At 43.1% G+C, this 27,968-nt stretch overlaps 1 protein-coding gene across 1 annotated transcript; it reads left to right on the top strand.

Annotated features, from left to right (window-relative positions):
* The first annotated feature begins 1,732 nt into the window (after nucleotides 1-1,732).
* On the top strand, nucleotides 1,733-26,879 carry LOC143276566 (B-cell receptor CD22-like). Its single transcript, XM_076581154.1, has 12 exons — nucleotides 1,733-1,860; nucleotides 2,552-2,676; nucleotides 5,702-5,809; nucleotides 6,725-6,982; nucleotides 9,801-10,067; nucleotides 11,403-11,669; nucleotides 15,550-15,816; nucleotides 16,556-16,822; nucleotides 21,697-21,960; nucleotides 23,623-23,670; nucleotides 23,988-24,125; nucleotides 26,016-26,879. The coding sequence occupies exons 1-11, from the start codon at nucleotides 1,799-1,801 to the stop codon at nucleotides 24,122-24,124; spliced, it is 2,070 nt and encodes a 689-aa protein (XP_076437269.1). The 5' UTR covers nucleotides 1,733-1,798; the 3' UTR covers nucleotide 24,125; nucleotides 26,016-26,879.
* Nucleotides 26,880-27,968: the final 1,089 nt, after the last annotated feature.

Genomic DNA, 27,968 nt, shown 5'->3' with positions numbered 1-27,968 from the left:
GTGCGTCACGTGTGCTGCGAGCAGATCGTCACTAATCACGGAAAATCCGATGACAACTGTGTTTGTCTAAAGGTGTTCAGTGACAGATTTCTAAATGATTCCTGAACCGATTTACGTCGGATCAGTTGCAAAAGAAAGAGCTCAATACCTACTTTATAATGAGTATAAAATGAAGTGTTGATTATTTAAGATGAATTTATAATCTTAATTTAAGTCACTTGAACAGGGTCAGTTTTAACGAGCTCATCGCGGAAAATTACAAACTGCGTTAAATCAGTTTGACGTAGGCAAACATAAATGGAATAGATTTAAAGATGGAATTGCAACGATTCTGCCAGTATACAATACTTGTAGTTTACTGATCTGACAAAAGAAGTATTAATTAATTACGGTGGAACAGAAACACAAGTTTGCTCTCAGCCAATGACGTACCGCGACGGGACACTGGTGGAGCCGTCAGCAGGTGGTCTGGCGAGGAGGACAAAATGATGTAAACGGAGTGACGTCACACATTCTGTGCGCGGGTTAGGAGGGAAAACTGTCGTCTGCTAATACAGCTTGTGCGTGAGGCAAGCTAATACAGCTCGCGCGTTAGGCAAATATTGGAGCAAGCATAGCGCTTGGTCACACACACACACACACACACACATATATATATATATATATATATATATATATATACATACATATATATATATATATATGTGTGTGTGTGTGTGTGTGTGTGTGTGTGTGTGTGTGTGTGTGTGTGTGTGTAGCCCCGTGGTGTGAGTCAGTGGGGGCACAGAAACACCCCTGTCCCAACAGCACTAACGAGCATGTCAACATCACCTGTGCCAACATCTGCGGACCCAACAACACAAAGGGCTTCTTTGCCTGTGGTGAGTGAAGCCCCATCGATGTCATCATCATCATCGTCATCTTCATCATCATCATCACCACCACCGTCATCGTCATCCGCGCTATCATCATCATCATAACCATTATCATCATCATTATCCAAATCATCGTTGTAGTGAGCAAAACCGTCATCATCATCATCACTGCATATATATCTGTCTGTGATCATCATAGTTTTCATCATTGGTATCTATCTATCTATGATCATCATCGTTATCTTCATCATCACTACCTATCTATTTATCTGTCTATGTATCTATCATAATCATCATCATAAACACCATCCTAACAATCTTCACTGTCAACGTCCTCGTCGCAGTGATCACAATCATCATCATCATCAGTATTAACATCACCATCACCATCGTCATCATCATCATCATCATCATCACAATCATCGTCATCATCAGTATTGACATCACCATTCACCATCAACCATCGTCATCATCATCACAATCATTGTCATCATCAGTATTAACATCACCATCACCATCACAATCATCGTCATAATCAGTATTAACATCACCATGACTATCACTATCATCACCATCATCATCACAATCATCGTCATCATCAGTATTTACATCACCATCACCATCACTATCACTATCATCACATCATCATCACAATCATCGTCACCATCAGTATTAACATCACCATCGTCATCATCATCTGCAGCAGCAGCATCACCAACATCATCATCAGCGCCGTCATGGGTGATTGTTGCAGAGCACCATATTGACGGCTGCTATGCGGGTAAATTGAAGAGCCCTAACTTCCCACACCATTACAACCCCAACACGTGGATGTTCTTCATCATCACCGTTTGACCCGGGGAGCAGAATACTTCTCAGGTTTATCACCTTCGCCTTGGAATATAGCACATGTTGCGTCTACGATGTCGTCGTCATCAATGAATGGGTTCTTTAATCCGAACATCACGAGCAACTTCTTGGAGAAGTAAGAAATCAAGATTTCATACACCTTGTTGGGGTATGGTTAAAAACCGATTAAGATCATAATAAACACGAAAAACTACGTTGATAACTGACCTCTGTTAACAACAGTCATGTATCGAATACAACTGTTTAAACAATAAAAGACAAACAAACAAACAAAAAAAAAACAAAAAAACATGCGCATGTTCAAAACATTGAAAAATAATCTACAAAATTGTTGGGAATAATACGAAAGAAATTATGTTGAAACCACCTCTTACATAGGTATACTCTACGAAAGAAGGACTATGATGCAGGACTTATTGTTTCAGTTTGAAAGATATAATCTTTAAATTTTTGAAATGGAAAGCAAAAGTGCTCAGAAATTCGAAAATATATTTCGTACAGGAACGTGCGTGCTGTTTTTTACCGAAAAAAACTTTAACATTTGATATAAGGCAATAAACCTATGCTCTTTAGTTTATATAATTACTTCACATAGCATACTACATCGTGAGCCTTTTTATGTCAAAGAAAGTGGCAAGAATATGTTTCCTTATGCTCTTGTGCGTTGTGAGTTTCACTAAATGATCGACTGTAGATTTTTGTTTCTGAAAACCTGCTTGGTTTATTGATATTATTTTATTTTACCACAAAAAATCAACCGATTTAATTTTGTTTCCATGTGTGTGTGTGTGTGTGTGTGTGTGAAGTGGCACACTGTGTGGTACGCTCCACCCTCTGCCGGCCTTCTACTCCAACGGAAGCGTCCTGACAGTGAAGTTCAAGACAGATTTGGATGTTCAGGCCAATGGCTTTGCTGCTGAATACCAACAAGGTTGTGTGTGTGTGTGTGTGTGTGTGTGTGTGTGTGTGTGTGTGTGTGTGTGTGTGTGTGCGCGCGCACGTTCACGCGCGTACGAGTGTGTGTATATGGGGAGGGGTTTCTGTCTCTGTGTGTGTGTGTGTGTGTGTGTGTGTGTGTGTGTGTGAGAAAGTGTGTGTAAATACAGAATCAAAATCAAAACTTATTGTACTGGTCAATTATACCATCACACACATGTACAGTCATTCATACCACGCACACGAAATCAAGTTAACAACAGAATAAAACAAGATAGAACAAAAAATCGACTTAATTGTTCGTGCGATGACGTTCCTGGCAGCAACTATTAACAATTTTTCTAAACATTCCAACAAGTTTGTTTTCTAGTATGAGCTGGCTGTGTTTGTGTTTTTGCTGGAAGTTTTGTTTTTTAGTATGAGGTGACTGGGTTTGTGTTTTTGCTCGATTATGTGTATGAATTTCTTTGTATAGTTCGCAATAATATAAAAAAATGATATTCCTCTTCAGAAGTTTGACACTGTGGGCACAGTCTCATTTCTGTTGCAAAATATTGGCAGGATATTTTCAATGTGTGCTGACTGTTTCTGAATATGATGAAGATATCTCTCATGTAAATAGTGTTCGGTTCTGTATTCATTGGCAATTTCATCATGAAATTGTATATTTGCTATTTTTCTGATTTTTTTTTCAGAATAAAACAATCTAGTTTATTCATGATAACGTGACTGTGAACATACACTGGGATAGGTGAAACACGACTATCAAATGATTTTGAAATTATTTTCTCCAAAGACAGTTCTTTTATTGTCTGGGTTTTATTATGCATACAAAGTGCATGCTGCACACCGGAGTTCCGTTTATTGTCTCATCTGAAAGACTAGCACCCAGACCACAACTCCAGGTCCACTGGAGGAGGGAGTAAACGTCCCGGGAATAGAACCCGTGGACACTCACATATTTCCTGGTCGGGCGCACCGCTAGGCCACCGCTCCACAAAGGCACCTGGCGTTATTGGGTCTGAACGCCAATGAAGGTGGTGGCAATGACACATAGCGTTAATGACTCGTGACGTAATGACACAGCCCGGTAATCCTGCAGTTTAGAATACTAAACTCAGGGGGCCGTTCAAATGAAAAAATAGAGGTTGTTTTAGACTGACCTTGATGCGCTGAGTCAAATGCAACCCTCAGCTAAGCTCTACGGCCACTCCTTGTCAATGAAACAAGAGACATAATAAATAGTAAACTCAGTTGGTCACTTCCCGAGCAACTATCGGCGAGCCATTTTGATTGCTGGTGACGTGGTGTTTACGTCAAAATGGCGTGCAGGTCGAGAAGGAGTACTACTTACCGTGCATTTGATCCAGTTTCGTGGCAAAAGGAGTGGTCTTAGAGCTTAGCTGAGGGTTGCATTCGACTCAGCGCATCGAAGTCAGTCTAAAACACCTTCTACTTTTTCATTTTAACGGCCCCTGAGTTTAGTATTCTAAACTGCAGGATTACCACACAGCGCTAATGACACGTACCTCTGTCGAATCACACCCGAGAAGCAGTCGACACTATAGTGCTGTCTTTTTCGGCTTCAGTTTCACCCACCCAAGAGAAACCAAAAGTGAATTACACCAATAGAAGGTCAAACGATCCAATGAGACAGGAAAAGAAAGCGGACAGTTCGAACTTCTCTTCGACGCGTAACACGAAATATTTGACGCAAAAGGAGTTGTTTTTACGTCACAAGAAAATTGAATCAGCAACAGGCATACAAAACTGTCTGTCCAACAACATGACAGCCGGGTTAAAGAAAAGAAAAAGAAAAAGTATCTTTCCAAACGTTTTCAGTATGACTGAAGAGTTGATTCTAGGTGTCTGTTTTCTTACAGACATCACAAAAATTCAGGACCACTTCATGAAAAACAGGTATGCTGTGTTTTGATAACATGTTGATAAATGGCTGGCTGCAAAAAGGTCCACCACTGGCCTCTCACTGAACTCGCTGACGGCCGATCCAGGCACATGTACACCACAAACTGCTTAAAAAAATGCGTTAAAAAACTGATGCTTCAGCAAAATATTTACACACATTTAGTGGTTTGTAATCGGTAGCTGCAGTTTAGTTTCACTGCGTTGACGGCCACAATCATCAATTCGATTTTTACGCCGTTTAGTTGGGTTGCGATGAAAGAAAAACAAACTATAGAAAGCGACAGGCCTATTAGTGAGGATGAAAACCTAGTCCTACTCTAAGTGGGTTCTCCGGCAGACTACTATCACTTCACTTTTCGCCCTTCCGAGCTAGCCTGTCCCTTGCTGATCTAAGACAGCAGGGTCCCAAAAATAAATAAAATAACCCCAAAAGTCAATATTGGGGTAAGAGTGAGGGGCGGGGGTGGGTGTGGGGGGGGGGGACCTATTATCTAATTAACTACTGACTGGGGGACACCCTAGACTTAAAGGTGTCCAAGGTGTCTGCTGCCATAGCTGTTTCAGGCAGGTTGTTCCAGTCACGTATCGTTCTGGGGAAGAAGGAATATTGCCTGTGTTGGGTTTTACACCGGATCTGGTTCAGCTGGCGGGAATGTTTCCTTCTTTGTCTGAGTGGGGCTGGCACGATGCAGCTTTTGTCGACGATCGCCTCTCCGTCCTTTATTTTTCGTAGCATGGCAAGCCTAGCTACCTTCCGTCTGTACTGTAGAGTCGGCCATTGCAGTCTGTCGATCATTACGGTGACACTAGATGTGTTGTGGTACCGGTTGACCACAAACTGTGCTGCTCGTCTCTGGACAGCTTCGATCTTCTTGATGTTGTTCTATAAAAAAATTAAAAAAAAGAGGAAAAAAAGCACAGTGTGAAAGAAAGCCCCGCTGGTTATGAGAAGTGCTGGTTACACTGGCTGCATTCTCCGCTGTTTGCAGAAAGTTCATCATTTCACCACACCTCCAAAAAGGTCTCTGTGCAAGTTCTTCAAGTGGTCCTTGACATTTTTTTAACCTTATGTGTTATCCTGTTATTCATTACAGATTCCTGTTATTCCAACCCATGCCAAAACGGGGGGACGTGCTACAACAGACAAGACGCCTGTGGTTTTACGTGTGCTTGTGTGGAAGGCTACGAAGGTGATGTGTGTGGTAAGTTTGTGATCTGTCTTTGGCAGGTTAACTGGATACTTGATGGCTGGCTGGCCAGATGGATAGATGAATATATGAATGCATGAATGGCTACATGGAAGGATGGATAAATGGATAGCTAGGTAGATGGACAGATCCTCATCTGACACTCTCCTTCTCCATATCCCGCGCTTTAATACCAAGACCGCGGGCCAATGCTCATTCTCTTTCCAGGCCCCATCCTCGTGGAATGAGCTCCCTCTTTCCCTCCGCAGTTCGGTTTCTCTGTCATCCTTCAAATCTTCTCTTAAAACTACCCTCTTCACATCCTGATTGGCATCTCCATTTCATTCCTCTCCAGTTTGTGTGTCCCTTCTGTGTGTGCGTCTGTTGTGTGCCTGATAAGAGAATGGCAAAGTCGTGGTGGAAGTGGTGACTGTCCCTTGATGCCTGTGCTGTTTCGTCCCAGTATACTTGTTCTATTTTTGTTTTTGTAAGCGCTTAGGGTTTTGATAAGATTAAGTGCCATATTATAGATGGAGGGATGGCTACATCAGTGGATGGGAGGATGGATGAATGTTGGATAGACGAACGGTTGAATGGCTACATGGATGGATTGGATGGCTTGATGGATGCATGAACTGGATTGCTGGCTAAGTGGATGGATGGACATGTAGAAAGCAGAATTCAAACGTAGATAGATTCGATACTACTTTGGTTCGATAATTTCTTCAAATTTTGTTGTACATGGACATATCAGCAAAAAAAAGTGAAGTTCTGATTCTAATGTCATCTTGCAAAAAGGGCACTGCATCTTTCTGTCCAGTTGAGCTGGTATCTGTGTAACACTACATTGCACTGAATTGACTTGCTCAGTATCACACTGCCTCCCTTTCCATTATGTTGCAATGAAGACTTCATTTTCCATTCCGACAGAGAAGCCAGAGCCACCCACTGTCACACCACCAGACGTCAACGTGACAGAAGGAGACAATATCACATACACCTGTGTGACCATACTGAGTGGAGTGGTAGAGTATCAGTGGTTCAAAAACGGCGTGCAGATTACTGGCCAGACTGCGTCCACTTACTCCTTCATTGCAGACCTGACTAACAATAATGATAACTTCACATGTTCCGTGACCATTGATCCGGATGAACAATCAGACCCATCTGATCCTGTTTCACCAACAGGTTTGTCTTCATTGTTTTCTTCAGTCTGGCTGTCTCTAGCCCTTTCTCTGTGTTTCTCTCCCTGTATTTCTCACCGTATGTCTCTCACACTTATATTAAACACTAATAGAACTTTGTAAACAAGAAGGTAAGATATCGGTATATTTTATTACATTGTGCTGCATTGCATCCTTTGTTACAATGTGACATCATGTCACATAGATTCGTGTCCTGTTGTATTTTGTTTATTTATTTATTTATTGAGACATCTTGCTATAGTGCATATTCTTGAAGCTCTATACACTTTACAACAGCACTTAAGGCATTCACTCAAACATCCCTACACAAACATACATAATTTGAAACATACGTAATACAGAACAATTAAGTAGAGATCATGTCATTGAGTAAATCGAGTAATGTATCACATATAAAAAGATAAAACTAGAAATAACATGAACAACAATGTAGACAGTTTAAAGATGCACACATGCACTCATGATGATGATGATATGAATACTTATATAGTGCCCATCCTCGTTTGATGATTAAGCTCTAAGTGTTCTAAGAGTCATTTGCACAACAAGTTCACCCATCGTGTTGTGCAGTCTTGCTTTTTATGTTGCGGTATGTTGAGTTGTGCTGTGTTCGTATATTCTATCACATGCAGTGTCTCACGTTGTATTACATCACACTGGGTCTTATTCTGTTCTGTTGTATCACAATGTTGAGCACAATATTACACTGTACTGTACTGTACTGTACTGTACTGAACAGAAATGTGCCCTTTGGTACCTTGCATTGCATTACTCAGCATTGCATTGTGCCCCATTCCAATCTGTTGTGTTGAAGGCTTCAATTTTCTTTACAAGAAAGAGGCCGGATCTACCCAGCATCACACACTACACTTATTGTCAACACAAATAATACTGTCAATACAAGAGTTGTAATGTAAAGCTGTGATTTGTTGTATTGTGCAGGATTGTATCCTTTTGTATAATGTCAGAAAATATCATGTCATATTGTACTCTAGATTTCCGATGATTTGCGTTGAGTAGTCTTCCTTTATGCCACTCTCTCCCTTTCTTGTTCTGCCAGCCTGCCTGTTCCTTCTCCCCCCCCCCCTCTCTCTCTCTGTCTGTGTGTGTGTGTGTGCGTGTGCGTGTGCGTGTGCTCATGTTGTATTGTATTCCATTTTGTAGCATTTTGTTCATATAGTATACCACATTGTATTCCTTTCTACTCTACTGCAGTGCAATGCAATCAAATGTATTCTGTTGTGTTGTATTGCATTGTATTCTGTTTTGTTATGTTGTACTGCCCAGATCCACATTACACTGTTCTGTACTGTATTGTACTGAGCAGAACTGTGCCCTATGGCCATGCATTGCATTGGTCAGCCGTGCACAGCAATTGCTTTGTATTACATTGTATTCCTATCTACTGTACTGCAGTGCACTGCATTCTAATATATTTTGTTGTGTTATATAGCATTGCGTTCTATTTTGTTCTGATGTACTGCAATGCCCAGCATTACATTGCACTGTGATGTACTGTACTGCACTGCACTGCACTGCACTGCACTGCACTGCACTGCACTGCACTGCACTGCACTGCACTGCACTGTACTGTACTGTACTGTACTGTACTGTACTGTACTGTACAATGGCATAGCGTACCATGTCTTATTGTATTTTCCATTCCCGATGTTTTGCTTTTGTTTTAAGCCAATTTTTAAACTGTTTATTGTGTTGTGCTATACTGTGTTGTGTTATTATATCATATCATAATCCAGTGTCTCAAATATTACTCCATTGCATTCCATTCTGCTGGACCTTATTAGTAGTGTTGTGTTCTTTTCTGTGCTGATCGTTCATTGCACTATATTTAACTGCACTGTACTGTTTTCCTTAGATTGCATTGCATCATAATTCATTGTATTTCATTGAAAACAGGACAATAAAGTACTATGCAGACCTGCGTAGAACGAAAAAGTGCACTGGAATACATTAAGTACATTACATGTAAATGCAACACAATGTTGGGCAAGACTATAATCTTCAGTAATGTGTCCTGCAGTCTCTTTCTATGTTTCAGTTTCTCTCTGTCACTGTCTCCCTCTGCCTCTTTCCCACCTATCTCTCTCTATCCATCTGTCCATCTCTCTCTCCTTGATCTGTCTGTCTCTTTGTGTGTTTGTCACTCTCTCATGCCTGTCCTTTCCTCTCTTTCTGTCTGTACCACTCTCCCTCCATATGTCTCTCTGTTTCTGCCACCCTCACTGTTCTCACCCTTTCAGTGTGTCCTTTTGTCCATCTCTGTCCATCCCTCTCTCCATCTCTTTCTCTGTGTTTCTTTGTGTATCTGTCCCTGTCATTCTTTTTGTGCATTTGTTTTTGTTTCCTTCTGTCTGTCTGTACCAATCTCTCCCTTTCTTTTTTTGCCTCCCTCCATGTTCTCTCTCCCTCTGTCTCTCTCTGCCCCTCGTTCTCTGAGTGCTCATTGTATTATATTCCATTTCATAACATTGTGTTCATATATTATGATATACCACATCCACAATGTATTACATTGTATTCCATTCTCATCTACTGCAGTGCACTGCATTCTAATGAATGTTATTGTGTTGTATTGCATTGTGTTCTATTCTGTTGTGTTGTACTGCAATGCCCAGCATTTTATTGCACCATACTGTTTTGTACTGTACTGTACTGCACTGCACTGTACTGTACTGTACAGAGCAGATCTGTGCCCTATTGCCTTGCATTGTATTGCTCAGCCTTGTTCTGTATCCCTTTCCATTCCATTGCATTGAAGGCTTCAATTTTCGTTTTGACAGTGAGGCCAGACCCACCCACTGTCATACAACCAGGTGTCAACGTGACAGAAGGAGACAATATCACATACACCTGTGTGTACACGGTCAGTCCCCCCAGCCAGGTGGTAGAGTATCAGTGGTTCAAAAATGGCGTGAAGATTACCGGCCAGTCTGCATCCACTTACTCCTTCATTGCAGACCTGACTAACAATAATGATAACTACACATGTTCCGTGACTACTGATCCGGGTGGAACATCCGAGGAATCTGATCCTGTTTCACCAACAGGTTTGTCTTCTTTGTTTTCTTCTCTCTGGCTGCCTGCTTGTGTGGCTGTCTGTCTCTCCCTCTGTTTCTGTCTCAGTCTTTCTCACTCACTGTCTCAGCCACTCACACGTACTGTCAACACGAATGATTAAGTAACTACGATAGTTGTATTGCAAGGCTGTAATGTGTTGTATTGTGCAGTATTGTGTCCTTTTGTGCAATGGCATATCGTATCATGTCTTATTGTATTTTCCATTCCCGATGTTTTGTGTTGTGTTGTCTTGCTTTAAGCCAATTTTTAAACTGTTTATTGTGTTGTGCTATATTATGTTGTGTTAGTATGTCATATCATAATCCAGTGTCTCAGATTTTACTCCATTGCATTCCATTCTGCTGGACCTTATTAGTTGTGTTGTTTTCTGTGCTGTTCGTTCATTGCACTATATTCAACTTACTGTACTGTTTTGCCTTAGATTGCATTGCATGCAGACCTGCGTAGAACGAAAAAGTGCACTGGAATACATTAAGTATGTTACATGTAAATGCAACACAATGTTGGGCAAGACTATAATCTTCAGTAATGTGTTGTGCAGAGTCTCTTTCTTTGTCTCAGTTTCTCTCTGTCACTGTCTGCCTCTGTCTCTTTCCCACCTGTATCTCTCTATCCATCTGTCTGTCCATCTCTCTCTCCTTCTTGATCTGTCTGTCTCTTTGTGTGTTCGTCACTCTCTCATGTCTGTCCTTTCCTCTCTTTCTGTCTGTACCACTCTCCCTCCATCTGTCCCTCTCTGTTTCTGCCACCCTCGCTGTTCTCACCCTTTCAGTGTGTCCTTTTGTCCATCTCTGTCCATCCCTCTCTCCATCTCTGTCTCTGTGTTTCTTTGTGTATCTGTCCCTATCATTCTTTTTGTGCATTTCTTTTTGTTTCCCTCTGTCTGTCTGTACCAATCTCTCCCTTTGTTTTTTTTTCCACCCTCCATGTTCTCTCTCCATCTGTCTCTCTCTGCCCCTTGTTCTCTGTGTGCTCATATTGTATTATCTTCCATTTTATAACATTGTGTTCATATATTATGAGGTACCATATTCGCAATGTATTACATTGCATTCCATTCTTATCTGCTACAGTGCACTGCTTTCTAATGAATTTTATTGTGTTGTATTGCATTGCGTTCTCTTCTGTTGTCTTGTACTGCAATGTCCAGCATTAGATTGCACCATACTGTTTTGTACTGTACTGCACTGTACTGTACTGTACGCAGAAGATCTGTGCCCTACTGCCTTCCATTGTATTGCTCAGCCTTGTTCTGATCCCTTTCCAATCCATTCCATTGAAGGCTTCAATTTTCGTTTTGACAGTGAGGCCAGATCCACCCACTGTCATACAACCAGGTGTCAACGTGACAGAAGGAGACAATATCACATACACCTGTGTGTACATTGTCAGTCCCCCCAGCCAGGTGGTAGAGTATCAGTGGTTCAAAAACGGCGTGAAGATTACCGGCCAGTCTGCGTCCACTTACTCCTTCATTGCAGACCTCACTAACAATAATGATAACTACACATGTTCCGTGACTACTGATCCGGGCGGAACATCAGAGGAATCTGATCCTGTTTCACCAATAGGTTGTCTTCTTAGTTTTCTTCTCTCTGGCTGCCTGCTTGAGTGGCTGTCTGTCTCTCCCTGTGTTTCTATCTCAGTCTTTCTCACTCACTGTCTCAGCCACTCACACTTACTGTCAACACAAATGATAATGTAAATATGATAGTTGTATTGCAATACTGTAATGTGTTGTATTGTGCAGTATTGTGTCCTTTTGTGCAATGCATATCGTATCATGTCTTATTGTATTTTCCATTCCTGATGTTTTGTGTTGTGTCGTCTTCCTTTAAGCTAATTTTGAAACTGTTTATTGTGTTGTGCTATATCGTGTTGTGTTAGTATGTCATATCATAATCCAGTGTCTCAGATTTTATTCCACTGCATTCCATTCTGCTGGACCTTATTAGTTGTGTTGTATTGTGTTGTTTTCTGTGCTGTTCGTTCATTGCACTTTATTGAACTGCACTGTACTGTTTTGCCTTAGATTGCATTGCATCATAATTCATTGTATTTCATTGACCACAGGACACTAATGTACCATGCAGACCTGCATAGAACGAAAAAGTGCACTGGAATACATTAAGTACATTACATGTAAATGCAGCACAATGTTGGGCAAGACTATAATCTTCAGTAATGTGTTGTGCAGAGTCTCTTTCTATGTCTCATTTTCTCTCTGTCGCTGTCTCTCACTGTCTCTTTCCCACCTGTATCTCTCTATCCATCTGTCTGTGCATCTCTCCCTCATTCTTGATCTGTCTGTCTCTTTGTGTGTTCGTCACTCTCTCATGTCTGTCCTTTCCTCTCTTTCTGTCTGTACCACTCCCCCTCCATCTGTCCCTCTCTGTTTCTGCCACCCTCACTGTTCTCACCCTTTCAGTGTGTCCTTTTGTCCATCTCTGTCCATCCCTCTCTCCATCTCTGTCTCTGTGTTTCTTTGTGTATCTGTCCCTGTCATTCTTTTTATGCATTTGTTTTTTTTTCCCTCTCTGTCTGTACCAATCTCTCCCTTTCTTTTTTTACCATCCTCCATGTTCTCTCTCCCTCTGTCTCTCTCTGCACCTCGTTCTCTGTGTGTTCATCTTGTATTATATTCCATTTTATAACATTTTGTTCATATATTATGATATTCCACATTCTGCAGTGTATCACATTTTATTCCATTCTCATCTGGGCTTCCCATTCCGTTTTCAATTTTCTGTATGAGGTTCATTGAGTCTGTTAGAATCATGGCATGTTGGTTTCCGGGCGTATGGATGGACGATAGCCACTGGAGGGCATGTGTCACAGCTTCAAGTTCCATCGTTAGGCTGGAGGTTGTGACTTTGTAGGCAGCATTCTCTTCCCTAACTGTTTTTCCATTTTGTTTCGCAGTGAATCCCCAGCCGGATTGGTCTTTGGTGACTGAGCCATCTGTGTATATGATGATGTCCTCTTCTTTACTGTTTTCTTCTATGAGTAGCTTCACTTCCACATTAGTTTTGCCCTCTGGCCATTCCCGACAATGTCTTCCTAGTGTGGGTGAAATGGCTGTGTTGAATAGATGGTTGAGGTTTTCGGGGTTTTTTCTCCCATTCTTTTGTTTCTTTCAGGTCTTGTAGTCGGCATACTAGCTGGATTGTGTCTTCTGCTTGCCCCATCCATGATCTTCCTCGCCCTAGACGGCTGCCTTTTGGTTCTTTGACTGCGTCATGCAGTGGGTTTTGAGGGTTTTCTAATGCTTTGAAGTAGGTCTTGACCTGTTCTAACTTGTTTCTGGCCTGCACTGAAGGAAGGTCAAGCAGGTATCGCATGGTTTCTGTGGGCGTGTCTTTTGTTGTTCCAAGGATCAGCCTCATAGCTTCATTTTGTACTCTTTCTAATTTTAGGAGGTTGCTTTGAGACGGTGTTGTTAGCCCAAGTCCGTAGTCGATCACACTGAGGACGAGTGATTGGTATAGCAGGAAGAGGTGGCGTTGTTCAATACCTTTGGTTGCCATTGCCTTTAAGACTGAAAGGCCTTTTTTGCATTTGAGAACAGTATTTTCCGTATGTCAGCATCCTGTCGAAGTGTATTCCTAGGTAGCGTAGGCATTCAGTTTTCTCGATCTGAATCCCATCGAATGACACAGAAGGTGGTGCTTTGCTCGCGGTTCTGTTGTTCAGGGTGCACAGCAACGTTTGGGCTTTCGCTGGGTTGATGGAAGATCCTGTGTCTTTGCACCATTGAGCAATATTGTTTAGTTGTTTCTGGACGGCTTTGGTTCTTTCCTGAGCATCTTTCGAAGTTTTGAAGACCAGGCCATCATCCGCAAGAGTAAGCACCCGAGCTATTCCATTGTTGTTTAAGTCTGCAAGGCCCTTCGTGTAGACATTGTAGAGGACAGGAGAGAGCGGAGACCCTTGTGGCAGTCCCATGGATAGTTTAGAAGGTGCAGACATCCAATCTCTGAGGCGTAGGACGACGGTTCTTTCCTGAAGCGCTGCTGCTATCCATCTTGTCAGTGTCAAACTTACTCCATACCTTAGTAGCAGCTCCATGAGGTGTGCAAACTGGACTTTATTGTAGGCATCTTCAAGGTCGATTGCTACTGCTAGTGTTTCTTCTTTCCTTTGAAATCCTTCATATGTTCATTGCACTATATTGAACTGCACTGTACTGTATTGCCTTTGATTACATTGCATCATAATTCATTGTATTTCATTGAACACAGGACAGTAAAGTACCATGCAGACCTGTGTAGAACAAAAAAGTGCACATGAATACATTAAGTACATTACATGTAAAAGCAACACAATGTTGGGCAAGACTATAATCTTCAGTAATGTGTTGTGTAGAGTCTCTTTCTATGTCTCAGTTTCAATCTGTCACTGTCTCTCTCTGTCCCTTTCACACCTGTCTCTTTCTTTCCATCTGTCTGTCCATCTCTCTCTCCTTCTTGATCTGTCTGTCTCTTTGTGTGTTTGTCAATCTCTCATGTCTGTCCTTTCCTCTCTTTCTGTCTGTACCACTCTCCCTCCATCTGTCCCTCTCTGTTTCTGCCACCCTCACTGTTCTCACCCTTTCAGTGTGTCCTTTTGTCCATCTCTGTCCATCCCTCTCTCCATCTCTGTCTCTGTGTTTCTTTGTGTATCTGTCCCTGTCATTCTTTTTGTGCATTTGTTTTTGTTTCCCTCTGTCTGTCTGTACCAATCTCTTCCTTTCTTTTTTTTTTGCCATCCTCCATGTTCTCTCTCCATCTGTCTCTCTCTGCACCTCGTTCTCTGTGTGCTCATATTGTATTATATTCCATTGTATAACGTTGTCTTCATATATTATGATATTCCACATTCTGCAGTGTATCACATTTTATTCCATTCTCATCTACTGCAGTGCACTGAATTCTAATGCATTTTTTTGTGTTGTATTTCATTGCGTTCTATTCTGTTGTGTTGTACTGCAGTGCACAGCATTATATTGCACCATACTGTTTTGTAATGTACTGTACTATACTTTACTGTACTGAACTGTACTATTGCCTTGCATTGTATTCCTCAGCCTTTTTTTGCCATCCTCCATGTTTCTCTCCCTCTGTCTCTCTCTGCCCCTCGTTCTGTGTGTGCTCATATTTTATTTTATTCCATTTTATAACAGTGTGTTCATATATTATGATATTCCATATTCCGCAATGTTTTATTCCATTCTCATCTATTGCAGTACACTGCATTCTAATGAATTTTGTTGTGTTGTATTGTATTGCATTCTATTCTGTTGTGTTGTACTGCAATGCCCAGCATTATATTGCACCATACTGTTTTGTACTGTACTGTACTGTACTGTACGGAGCAGATCTGTGCCCTATTGCCTTGCATTGTATTGCTCAGCCTTGTTCTGCATCCCTTTCCACTCCATTGAATTGAAGGCTTCAATTTTCGTTTTGACAGTGAGGCCAGATCCACCCACTGTCATACAACCAGGTGTCAACGTGACAGAAGGAGACAATATCACATACACCTGTGTGTACACAGTCAGTCCCCCCAGCCAGGTGGTAGAGTATCAGTGGTTCAAAAACGGCGTGCCGATCAATGGCCAGACTGCGTCCACTTACTCCTTCATTGCAGACCTGACTAACAATAATGATAACTACACATGTTCTGTGACTACTGATCCGGGCGGAACATCCGAGGAATCTGATCCTGTTTCACCAACAGGTTTGTCTTCTTTGTTTTCTTCTCTCTGGCTGCCTGCTTGAGTGGCTGTCTGTCTCTCCCTCTGTTTCTATCTCAGTCTTTCTCACTCACTGTCTCAGCCACTCACACTTACTGTCAACACAAATGATAATGTAAGTTTGGAAGTTGTATGGGAAACTTGTTTTGTGGAGGATTGGGTTGTTGGTTGTTGTTTTTTTTAACTCACTTGTGTGAAAAATTTGAGTCTTTGTAATAACTCTGAATTTGTATAATGTAATATTGTATCATGACATGGTGTATTTTATGTTTCCAATAATTTGTGCCACGTAGTCTTGTATTATGTTATGACTTGTTCCATTATTTTGTTTTATGTTCTTTTGTGTTTGTATCTAACATAGAGTTCCAGTATCTTGCATTGCATCCCACTCTGTTGTATTTCATGTTGTACATTGTACAGTAAATTGCAACACAGTCCTCAGAGCAGAAAAGCATACATGTGAATGCAAGACTATATCTTCAGTCTTCAGGAAGGTATACTGAAGTGCTATCAAAAATAGTGTCTCTCTCTGTAACTCTCCCTATCTCTCTCTCTCTCTCTCTCTCTCTCTCTGTCTCTTTCTGACTCTCTTTCTCACCCTGTATGTGTATTGTACTAAACAGAACAGAACTGTGCCCTATTGCTGTGCATTGTATTGCACAGCAGTGCACTACATCCCATTCCATTATACTGCATTGAAGGCTTCAATTTTCGTTTTGACAGTGAGGCCAGATCCTCCCACTGTCATACCACCAGGTGTCAACGTGACAGATGGAGACAATATCACATACACCTGTGTGTACATAGTCAGTCCCCCCAGCCAGGTGGAAGGGTATCAGTGGTTCAAAAACGGCGTGCCGATTAACGGCCAGACTGCGTCCACTTACTCCTTCATTGCAGACCTAACTAACAATAATGATAACTACACATGTTCCGTGACTACTGATCCGGGCGGAACATCTGACCAATCAGATCCTGTTTCACCAACAGGTTTGTCTTCTTTTTCTTCTTCTGTCTCACTGGCTAGCTGCTTGGTTGTCTCTAGCCCTCCGCCTCTGTCTTTATCTCTTTCTCATTCTCAAAATCTCTACCTATCTCGCTCTTTACATAAAAAGTGACATGAAAGGAAAGTAAGATTTGAGTAATCATCATAGATGGAACTCTTTGCTTGTGTTGTATCATTTTCGTACATAGTATTATATCATAATGCAGTGTATAGTTTATCATGTTATAATGCAGTGTATATTTTTATCATGTTATATCATAATGCATTGTAAACTTTTATTGTATTATGTCATAATGTAGTGTATGATGATGGAGTCTCCTGTTGGACCAGCCGATGAGTAGGCAGGCAGGCTTATCTGTCGGTGTGTGACCTCATAATTATGGGAGAAGGGGTTGATTCTGGATGTGCAGCACTTCCCACCGGTGTTGCAAGGGAAAACCTCTCCAGAAGTTGAGCCCTGCTTCCTTCACTCACGCTTCTCCTTAATGGCCAGCGTCTTTTGTTTTCAAACCCCTTTATGCCACTAGAGCACAGCATCCTCCAGTGAGAGCAGTCAAGGGCATTAGTTTCCCAGGAAGCTATGTCTATGTCACAGGCTTTGAGGTTTGTCTTCAAGGTGTCCTTGAAGTGCTTCCAGGGTCTTCCAAGTTTGCGGTGGCCTTCCTTCAGCTGGCCATACAAAAGCATCTTCGGGATCCTGCTGTCTGTCATGCAGACAGCATGTCCTGTCCAGCATAGTTGGACTGGATCAGCAGGCTTTCAATGCTGGGCAGGCCACTCCTCTCTAGGACCTGGAGGTTGGAGACCCTGTCTTGCCACTTTATGCTGAGGATCTTTCATAGTCATCTCTGGTGAAACTGCTCAAGTTGTTGAATGTGACGGCGATACGTCGTCCATGTTTCACAGCAGTACAACAAGGTGGTCAGCACAACAGCTCTGTAGGTTTTGATTTTGGTGCTGAACCTGATGCCTTTGTTGTTCCACAGCCTGTTGTTAAGTCTGCCAAAGGTGGAGCTGGCCTTGGCGATGCACAGCGTCACTTCTGCATCAAGGGCTCCGTTGCTGCATAGGGTGATGTCCAGGTAGCAAAACTTGTCGACTGACTTGATCTCTGTCATCAATATTGATTGCATGTTGGGGGGAGGCACTGGCGTTCTGTGAGCTAGCTGGTTGGTACATGGACTTGGTCTTGCTGAGGCTGATGGTGAGTCCAAAGCACCGGCAGGACGTTGAGAACCTTTCCATAATGAACTGCATGTCCTCATGGGTATGTATAGCAAGCGTGCAGTCATCAGCGAAGAGGAACTCTCTCAGCAGTGCCTCAAACACCCTGGACCTAGCGTGGAGTCACCGCAAGTTGAAAAGTTTGCCATCTGTGCGAAACTGAATGTAGATGCCCCAGTCACAGTCTTGGAAGGCGTCAGTCAGCATGGCAGTGTGGGTGCCAGCGTGTAGCCCTGCTTCACTCCATTTACCACAGCGAATGGATCCCACATATCAGTATTTTCCTGTACTCTTGCCTGCATGCCATCATGGAAAGATGCAATCAGCTGGATTAGGCTCTCTGGGCAGCCAAATTTAGGAGGATCTTCCACAGACCATGGCGGTTCACCGTGTCGAAGGCCTTAGTCAGGTCTACAAAGACCATATGGTGCTCCTTGTTCTGCTCACAGCACTTCTCTTGCCTCTGGTGTACGGCAAACACCATGTCACATGTTCCCCTGCCTGAGTGGAAGCCGCACTGTGCTTCAGGGATGACTGCGCTGGAGAAATGGTCAACCAGTCTGTTCAGTATGATGCGGGCGAAGATCTTGCCTGCGTTGCAGAGGAGGGAGATTCCATGGTGGTTGTCGCAGGATGTTTTGTCTCCCTTTCATTTGTAAATGTGGACAGTTGAAGCATCCTTGAAATCCTGGGGGACCTCCGCACTCTCCCAGATAGACTGGAACAGGGCGGTCAACTTGTCTGTCAGCACCTCGCCTCCATACTTGTAGATGTCAGCCTGGATTCCATCTGCTCCTGGTGCTTTTCCTGACGTTGTCAGCTTCAGGGCCTTCCGGGTCGCGGCCTTAGTGGGAGGGTCAGCAAGCGAGTCATTGACTAGCAGCTGTGGGAGGGCTGCAATTACCTCGTCAGATACAGACGAGTCCCTGTTGAGGAGGGTGTTGAGTGCTCTGCCCAGCGTGCAAGGATGTCTTTCTTGTCTGTCAGGAGGGTGGTCTGGTCCAAGGCTCAGACAGGGGTTGATCCTGTGACTCTCGGCCCATACACAGCTCGGAGACCATCATGGAAGGTCTTCATTTCGTGAGCATCAGCAGTGGACTGAAGCTCTACAGACTTTCTCTCCCACCAGGTGTTCTTCATCTCACGCAGCCTCTTCTGTATGAATTTCTTGGTTTGCAAGAATTGGCAGTCTTTATTGGAAATGTGATCCTGATGCCGTATATGCAGTGTGTTCAGGAGCTTGGAGATTCCAGAGTCCTTCTCGTCAAACCAGTCTTTGTGGCTCTTCTGTACAAAGCCGAGTGTGTCAGCTGCTTCTGTGTACACAGCATCTGTAAAGGTGCTCCATACTTCTTCTACATCAGTCGATGCAGGAGTTTCTTGGAGAGCTGCTTGGATTTGCTGCTGCAGCACATCCTTGGTGATAGGGAGGCGGTGGATGTTCAGCTTCCTAGGGGGTTTCTGCCTGGCTGGTTGGAGCTTGCATGCAAGTCTGATGTTCATCTTACTGCATACCAGGCGATGGTCCGACCAACAGACTGCTCCTCTCATACAGCGTGTAATGGAAACATCACCTCTGTCCCTCTGCTGGACAGTCACATAGTCCAGCATGTGCCACTGCTTGGAGCAGGGGTGCATCCATGTGTTCTCGTATTTGTCTGCTTGTTGGAAGAGGGTGTTGGTGATGGTCAGTCCATGTTGCGCGCAGAGCGAGAGGAAAAGCAGTCCCTTGGAGTTGCACTTGCCAGTGCCGTGCTGTCTTAGGACTTTTGGCGACGAGGAGAAGTCCACGCCGATGCGGGTATTGAAATCCCCAAGGATGATCAGCCTGTCCTTTCTGTCTACCGCTGAAATGGTGTGGCTGAGCTCCTCGTAGGAAGCTTCTTTGATGTCATCAGGGTTGGACATCGTCAGGGCATAGCAGCTGATGACTGTGGAGAAGCGATCCTCGGACAGCTTCAGACGCAGGGTCATCAGCCTATCATTTATCCGATGTGGAAGGCTGTCAAGCTGTCGTGCAAGTTTGGTTCATATGGCAAAGCCCACGCCTGAGGTTCTTGGGGTGCCATCTGGCTTTCCAGTGCAGAAGAAGGTGTAGCCCCCTCCAACTTCCTCCAGCTGGGTTTCACCAGCAAACCTGGTTTTGCTCAGGGCTGCTATGTCCACCTGATAGCGATCAAGCATTCTAGCAATGAGTGCTGTGCACCTTTCTGGTCTGTCATTTCTTTCTAAATGGGTGCGAACATTCCAAGCACCCAGAGTCAGGGCATGACTCCTGGTTCTTTTCTTCTTTTGTTTTCAACCACTTGTGTTGGATGTCCAAGTAGGTGTGGTTTCCTACTAGGTACTAGGCGAGGCAGGCTTTATTTAGGGATCCTTATATCTCCCCTTTCCCATGTGGGGAGAGCAGTGCTGTCCCTAAAAAGGGCTGCTCTGACACTGTGGGAGGATACGGGCGCCGCATTTGCCCCAGTCTGTGGCGGACGACCATCACCCCACAACCGCCTGTGTGCAGTGTCGTGACTAGGAACTGCCAGCAGCATCCTCTGCCTGTCCCCGTTACCACTTTTCCATCGCCGCAGAGCTTGGGAAAGCTGGGTGTTGAAGGGCTAGCTCGTCGTTCTGACATTAGCCTGGTTGCCTGACCAGCACAGGTGACTTTTTTTTAGTGAAGAGGAGTTGTGCAGTCCCTTCCCCACTCTCTCGCCTACCGACGCTCACAGTCCCACAGGTGTAGATACTGCCACATGCAGGACGGCATCGGCAGGTGCAGGCTTTTTATTTGGAGTTCCGTCTCCAAGGAGGACTTCCAGCCAAGGATAAGAGCTCCCCTTGCCCTTTTGTCATCCTCTTCCGCCTTCACAGCCGTTGGGAAAGGTTTCCTCCGCCTGGTCCGTTGTTGGGAGACTTCACATGCGGCAGGTAGTACTGGGTTACATGGTACCAGTAGCAAGGGCTATAATACAGTGTAAACTTTTATCATGTTATATCATAATGCAGTGTATACTTTTATTGTATTATAACACAATATAATGCTGTGTATACTTTTATTGTATTATATCATAATATAATGCTGTGTATACTTTAATTGTATTATATTATAATGCATTGTATGCAGCGTGTTTATTGCCCCGTCCTGTAGTGCACTGATTTTTCAATACTGTGTTGCGTTGTATTGCGTCCTATTTTGTTCGTTTCTCTTGTACTGCACTTCCTGTTGCTGGAAGAAATGGTTGGAAAGAAAGAAGGTCAGGAACAGAGAAAACTGCTGATTAGAGAAGAGTGATATAAGAGTGATGCCAGACAGAACAAGGACCACAAACAAATAAAGATACCGAAGGAACAAAAACAAAAGTGACATGAGACAGTCAACTGAAAGGACCACTCACACCTGAGCATATACATCGTAGAGATGTCCGGTTAGGGAGTGAGTGTCATGTTTGAGTCTGATATATAGATCAGGGTTTTTACGCCACCCTCCACCAGACCTTGAGTGGTAGTCTAGGTTCTAGTCATTCACCAATCCAAGGTCCCATGCAATGTGCATCCTAAATGTCACACACACACACACACACACACACACACACACTGGATTCCTTTTTCCATTTCCTTTTTGTATCTTTTTCCCCCACAGTGAGAACACAAACTCCAGAAGTCATCCCAGAGGACGTGGATGTTACATACGGAACACCTGTCAACTACACGTGCAACACGACCTACAGCGATGACCAGATTACCGAGTTTGAGTGGTTCGTGAACGGCACGGTCATTACCGGTGAAAACGATCGCTTCTACTTGTTCATCGCGTTCACGAACAGCAGTGCCAGCAACTACACATGTAGAGTGACCACTGTCCTGGGGGGACCTTCGGAAATCTCCGATAGCGTGTCTCCCAATGGTATGCATCTTTGTGCTTTTTTTTTTAGATATCATTTTTCACTTGATTTATTGGAGTGGTCTTCTGGCAAAGCGTCCATGTAGGAAGGGAGAGAATCTGAGTGTGCAGGTTCAGTCGAATCCCCCAGACACCAGAATGTTCTCCCCGTCCGCTTGACATAGAGTGGGGGTCTGGACGCTGGTTATTCGGATGAGACGATAAAAACCGAGATCCCGTGTGTAGCATCCACCTTGCACACGTTAAAGTACCCCTGACAAAAAAGAGAGTTGTCTGATAACATTATGTGGACAGATATCCACTTAGATAGTAAAACAAATAAACAAATTAAAACAAACAAACAAACAAACAAACAAACAACAACCGTGGCGCTGCACTGTGGCAAGAGCAGCCCGAATTTCACACAGAGAAATCTGTTGTGACAAATATGTATTATGATTTGATTCAGTTCAATTCAAAGGTATAATAGTGTTAGCAATCACGTTCATACTTATTTTCGATGCTATATATATTTTTTTTTCTGTGAATGGGGGAAAACAGAACAATCATGAAATAACCAGAGCATTATCATTTGGGTGGGACTCAGTCACACTGTAATGGTTTGACATTCAGGCATTCCAGTTCTTGTACTGCAGCTCAGTTTATTGACATGTCACCATGTTTTTTAGCATGCTGTGCAAGTTGTGCTTTGAATTAGCCGTTGTACAGCTGCTTGGCGTTTCTGTGAATAAAGTTCATTCGTTTGAAACAATACAGGCTGCAATTTCAAAACACTGTTTCCAATGGGAATTACAATGTCAGGCCTCTAAGACATTGTGCCACATAGTAAATATAATCACAGTTTTTTTTTTCTCATTTCTTTCACGTTTCTTTTTCTTGTTCCTGTTCTTGTCCTTTTTGTTCTTCTCTGTTGTTATTGTTGTTGTGGTGGTTGTTATCATCATACTCTTGTATGAAGTATTATACTACTACTACTACTAATTATTATTATTATTATTTGTAGTGATAGTAGTGGTGGTATTGATATCAATAGCGGCAGTAGTTTTGAGTAGTAGTGTAGTAGTAGCTGTTGTTGTTGAATAATCGTTACCTCTTTCTTCTCCCCCTTCACCACCACCACCACCACCACCACCACCACCACCATCATCATCATCATCATCATCATCCCCCGACCCCTTGCTTGCTGCTGTGAAGGTCTGTTGAGTCTTGAACTGCATCTTCTTTTCATAATGATATCTCGGCATTGAACAGGCCCGAGAGATGCAGACACTTGCAGCAGTGCAGTTCAGGAAATTTGAGCAACAAACCCAAAGACACATCCATGAAGTGGATGATACTCGGCTGGATGGTCCCAGCCTTCCCATTTAAGCCCATAACACACTTAACTGTGTAGGAACCGGCTATTATTATTGTTGTTGTTGTTGATGTTGATGATGATGATGATGTTGTTGTCGTTCTTCTCTTCACTCCCCTCATTCCACTTCTCCTCCTCAGTTACCTCCTCTATGTGTTTGTGTCTCCAGCTCTGCGTGCGTGCGTGCGTGCGCGCGCGCGCGCGCGCGCGCGCGCGTGTGTGTGTGTGTGTGTGTGTGTGTGTGTGTGTGTGTGTGTGTGTGTGCGTGCGTGCCCCTGCCTTATCATAATGTTATGCTTATTCCTTTTCAGTGACATGCCCGATCCATTGCTTTGGCTACGAGTGTCAGTACAACACAGGTGATTGTTTTCATTTCTTTCCTTCCTTCCTCCCTCTATCCCTTTGTTCCATCCTCCCTTCCATCCATCCATCCTTCCTTCCTTCCATCCATCCTTCCTTTATTCCTTCCTCCCTTCCATCCTTCCTTCCTTCCCTCCCCCCCACACCCACCTTCCCCGAACCCCCCCTCAATCCTCCTTTCCTTCCCTCTCTCCTTTCCTCCTTCCTTTTCTTCCTTCCTTCAACCCTTTCTTCCTCCTTTCTCCCTTTCTTTCTTTCTACCCATTCATTGTTGCTGTTGTTGTCGTTATCGTTATCGTTATCGTTATTATTTCAGGGTCGTGTATAAACCGATGTGGGCTGGACTATGTGCTGGACCTGCCGGCGGGGTCTTGCCGATGCATAGCACCCGACTGTTTCCATCACTCCCAGAAAAACTCCTGCTGCAGTGACCAAAAACAAACATGCTCATGAGGTTAGTTGGTTGGTTAGTTAGATGGTCGGTCGGTTGGTTGACTGGATGGCCGGTTGGTTGACTGGATGGTCGGTTGGTTGACTGGATGGTCGGTTGGTTGGTACTTAGTTCAGTTGGTTATCTTGTATGGTGTTTGGTTGCTTAGTTAGCTGATGGTTCGTTATTTGTTAGTTGGTGTCAAATGGTTGGTTACTTTTAGTCGGTTGGTTGGTTGTTGGTTAGGTAGTTGGTTGGTTTGTTAGTTAGGATCCGTCCACTTGCTTTGTCACATCCTTGAAACTGAAAAAAACTAGTTAGTTACTTAGGGTCGGTCGGCTGGTTGGTTGGTTGTTAGCTGTGTGTCAAAGCCTGGGTCTCTGCAAATGCTTTTTTTTGGTGCCCATTCTGTGAAGCCAGTCGATCGTTGTTGCTTTTTCTGTAAAGTGGAGGTCGACCATTGGCACAGTTGTTATCCCGGGCTGTGACTGATCCGGTGCAGCAGCCTCAAACTACTTCCCTGTTGGTTTTAACCCACGGTCATTCTGAGCCAGTCTCGATTGACCCCCGGGGTAAATTGCAGCTCGTCAAGATGACCCCCTGTCCCCTCCCCTAATTGGAAATTGATGATGATGGACGCAATAGCCGAGTGGACTTTCAATCTGAGGCTCCCGTGTTCGAATTTCGGCAACAGCGTCTAGTAGGTAAAGGGTGGAGATTTTTTATTATATCTTACAGATAAACATATGTGTAGGCCTGATGTGCCTGAACCCCCTTCGTGTGTATACGCACACAGAAGATCAAATACGCTCTTAGAAGATCTTGTAATCCATGTCAGCGTTTCTGTGGGTTACGGAAACAAGAACATACCTAGCGTACACCCCCCGAAAACAGAGTATGGCTGCCAACATGGCGGGGTAAATAAACAAAACGGTTATACACGTAAAATTTTACATGTCTGTATGAGTGTGTATGTGTGCGTGAAACCTGATTGAATGACACAAGAAATGAATAATGAGCACCCACTGGTAGGCAGCCTGTTGTGCAATTGACTCAGTGTTTGTAAAACACTTAGAGCTTGGTCTCAGACCGAGGAAAGGCACTATATAAGCATCCATATCACCATCATCATAATGTATGAATGGACGCACCACAGTGGAAAGCATTGCTGAGAGAAGAGCTGAGAAGGTATGAAAGGCGGGTGATATGAAGGAAGGGAGGAATTAAAATATGAGGGACAGAAAATATAGAAGAAGGAAGGTATGAAGGGAGGACACACAAAGATATGAAAAAATGAAGGCATAAAGAAAAAGAAAACAAAAACAAATAAACAAACAAACAGAAACGGACGAACAATCAATTACATCATTAAATCTGCTATTCTGCTTTCCACTCCACAGGTCCTACATGTCTTTCTGACCTTATCAGTGTTAACACTCCCGCAAGAAATACCCACGCTTCATGTTACCTTTTGAAACTTCCTCGTGTCAATACAAGAACCAATGGTGAACGTTCTTTCTTCTTTGCTGTTCCCCAAATCTGGAACAACCTTCCTCATCATATCCGTGCATCTGATTCTATTTCAGCTTTTCGCTCGTCACTAAAAACTCATCTTTTTAAAACCTATAAATAAGCACTCTCAGCTTCCTTGTTCTCCAACACCACTATGTCAGCTCACTTTGGATGTATTAAGAGTGGGAAAGGGAGAGTGTGTGTGTGGTAGTGGTGGGGGCAGGGGGAGGGGGGGGTTGAGAAAGAGTAGTCATGAATGTTTTTTGTAACTTGTAATATTTCCCTGTCTTGTAAAGCGCCCCTGAGCTCTTACAGAGAAAGGCCGCTATATAAATGTACATTATTATGATTATTATTATTATTATTATTATTATTATTATAAATCATCGTCTCATTTTGCAGGTGGTTCACACTAGAGACATGATGTGTGACCAGAATCCTTCATGTCAAGACGGAGACGACCACCCTTGTATCCATCAAACACCTTTGTTTCCTGAAGTAATTGACCTTGCCTTCATCCAAATCATCGATCTTCTGGATTACCATAGTAGACCTTCTACGCCTTCGTGTGTCATAATATTGGCATTACAGGCATGAGACAGATTTGTGTGAGCATTTTTGTGTGTGTGTCAGATTCGTGAAAGCGGAAGACAGTTTTTACACAGTTATGTTCCAGGAACGTGCTCAGTCAGTCACTCTTCTCTCGCATTTTCAGTTTTTGGAATTGATGGTTGGAATCATAAAGACCTGCTGAGGTTTCAGTTTTGATGAATGAAAAAAAAACTATTTGAAAGGAAGCGGTATGGGGGAAGGTTGCTTTTCTGTCTTACACACACGCGCACGCACATACACACACAAACGCCCACACGCGTGTGTGGACGCAAGGACACGCACAAACACACACACACACACGGACACACAGACAGGCTGTCAGTTACCGTTCTTCATTTGGACGTCTTCCTGTTGGGATGCTATTACCGTTACCGTTGTACTGCAAAATATATTACATCAAAAGTACGCAGAAGTTGTGGATTACTGTTAAAACTGAAGCCGCATTGATACCAGTGTTCAGCAGTTAGGTTAATCCCGTTATCGTAGACACGATCATCAAGTAAACAGCCAAGCAGCTAGCAAATAAGTAAACACGCAGCCTTCTTTTGTCGTACGTTTTTTCCCCCCCTGTTCCGTTCCTGAAACGAACTGTACAGCTGTCACGCCTTTAATGCTCGTCAACTGATCTGGCAAATAAAGTCTCATATGAATGAACGACCTTTTTCACCTTTTTTCTTTTCTTTCCTTTGACGACTGTTGGCTTTGAGTGATATTGCATATGTACTATGAAAGTGTGTGCGTGTGCATATTTGTAGGCGTACGTTCGTGCATGTCTGTCTGTCCGCACGCGTGCGAGTGTGTGAGTACGTATTAGTGAAAGGGGAATGTACAATTTTTGTTTGTTTGTTTACACACACACACACACACACACACAAGCGCTTCCATTCTTCCATGATTCTCTTTGTCTCTCTGTCTCTGTCTCTGTGTGTCTGTCATTTTCCTGTGTGTATTACATGGACGAAAAAAGGAGTTCAAATTCCCCAAACAAGCCACAGAACTATCATTTACAGATGTTTTAACAACTTTGAAAAAGATGTTATCGATCCACTGAATTCCCCATTATGCCAAACCTATCAGTTCACCAATCCAAGCAAACCCATAGACTTTTGGACGCGCACATTTGATGATATATACAACAAACATGCACTCTTAAAAACCAGTAGAGTAAAGTACAATCCCAAACCTCCATGGGTAAAAGAGGAAATCGAAATCGAAATATATACACGTGACCTAACATCTGAAAACCATGAAGACTGTAATATACAGAGAAACGAGGTAACATCAATGAAACGTAAAGCAGAATGTCACCACGATCAAGGCTTAGTGTCTTGATAAACGCAACTCTAAATCTATTTGGACTGCCATTAACTGACGAGGAATATTCCAAATCCCAAGTGTATACGTAAAACATTTTTAATGACTACTTTTTAGACATAATAGAAAAAAAATGATAACAAATGACACATGAAAAGACAGCTTAAACAGTTCAATGGTTTTTGTTCATGTAAAAATATTGATTCCAAAGTATCCATTCCTGTTTTATCAGTACCAGACGTGAATGCACCCCTGCTGTCACTAAAGCAGTCTTATACAAAAGACCTGGATGAAATAGATGGTAAAATCATTAAAAGAGCTGCCCCAGTGATAACAGATACCTTGGCATACATATACAAACTTTGCATTGAAAATAATTATTTTCCATTATGTTTAAACAAGCTAGAGTCATTCTAGAGTTCGAATCAG

Source organism: Babylonia areolata, chromosome 32 (genome assembly GCF_041734735.1).
Source record: "Babylonia areolata isolate BAREFJ2019XMU chromosome 32, ASM4173473v1, whole genome shotgun sequence".
Taxonomy (NCBI): Eukaryota; Metazoa; Mollusca; class Gastropoda; order Neogastropoda; family Buccinidae; genus Babylonia; species Babylonia areolata.
The sequence above is the reverse complement of the archived record's forward strand: the minus strand, read 5'-3'. Positions and strand labels throughout refer to the sequence as shown.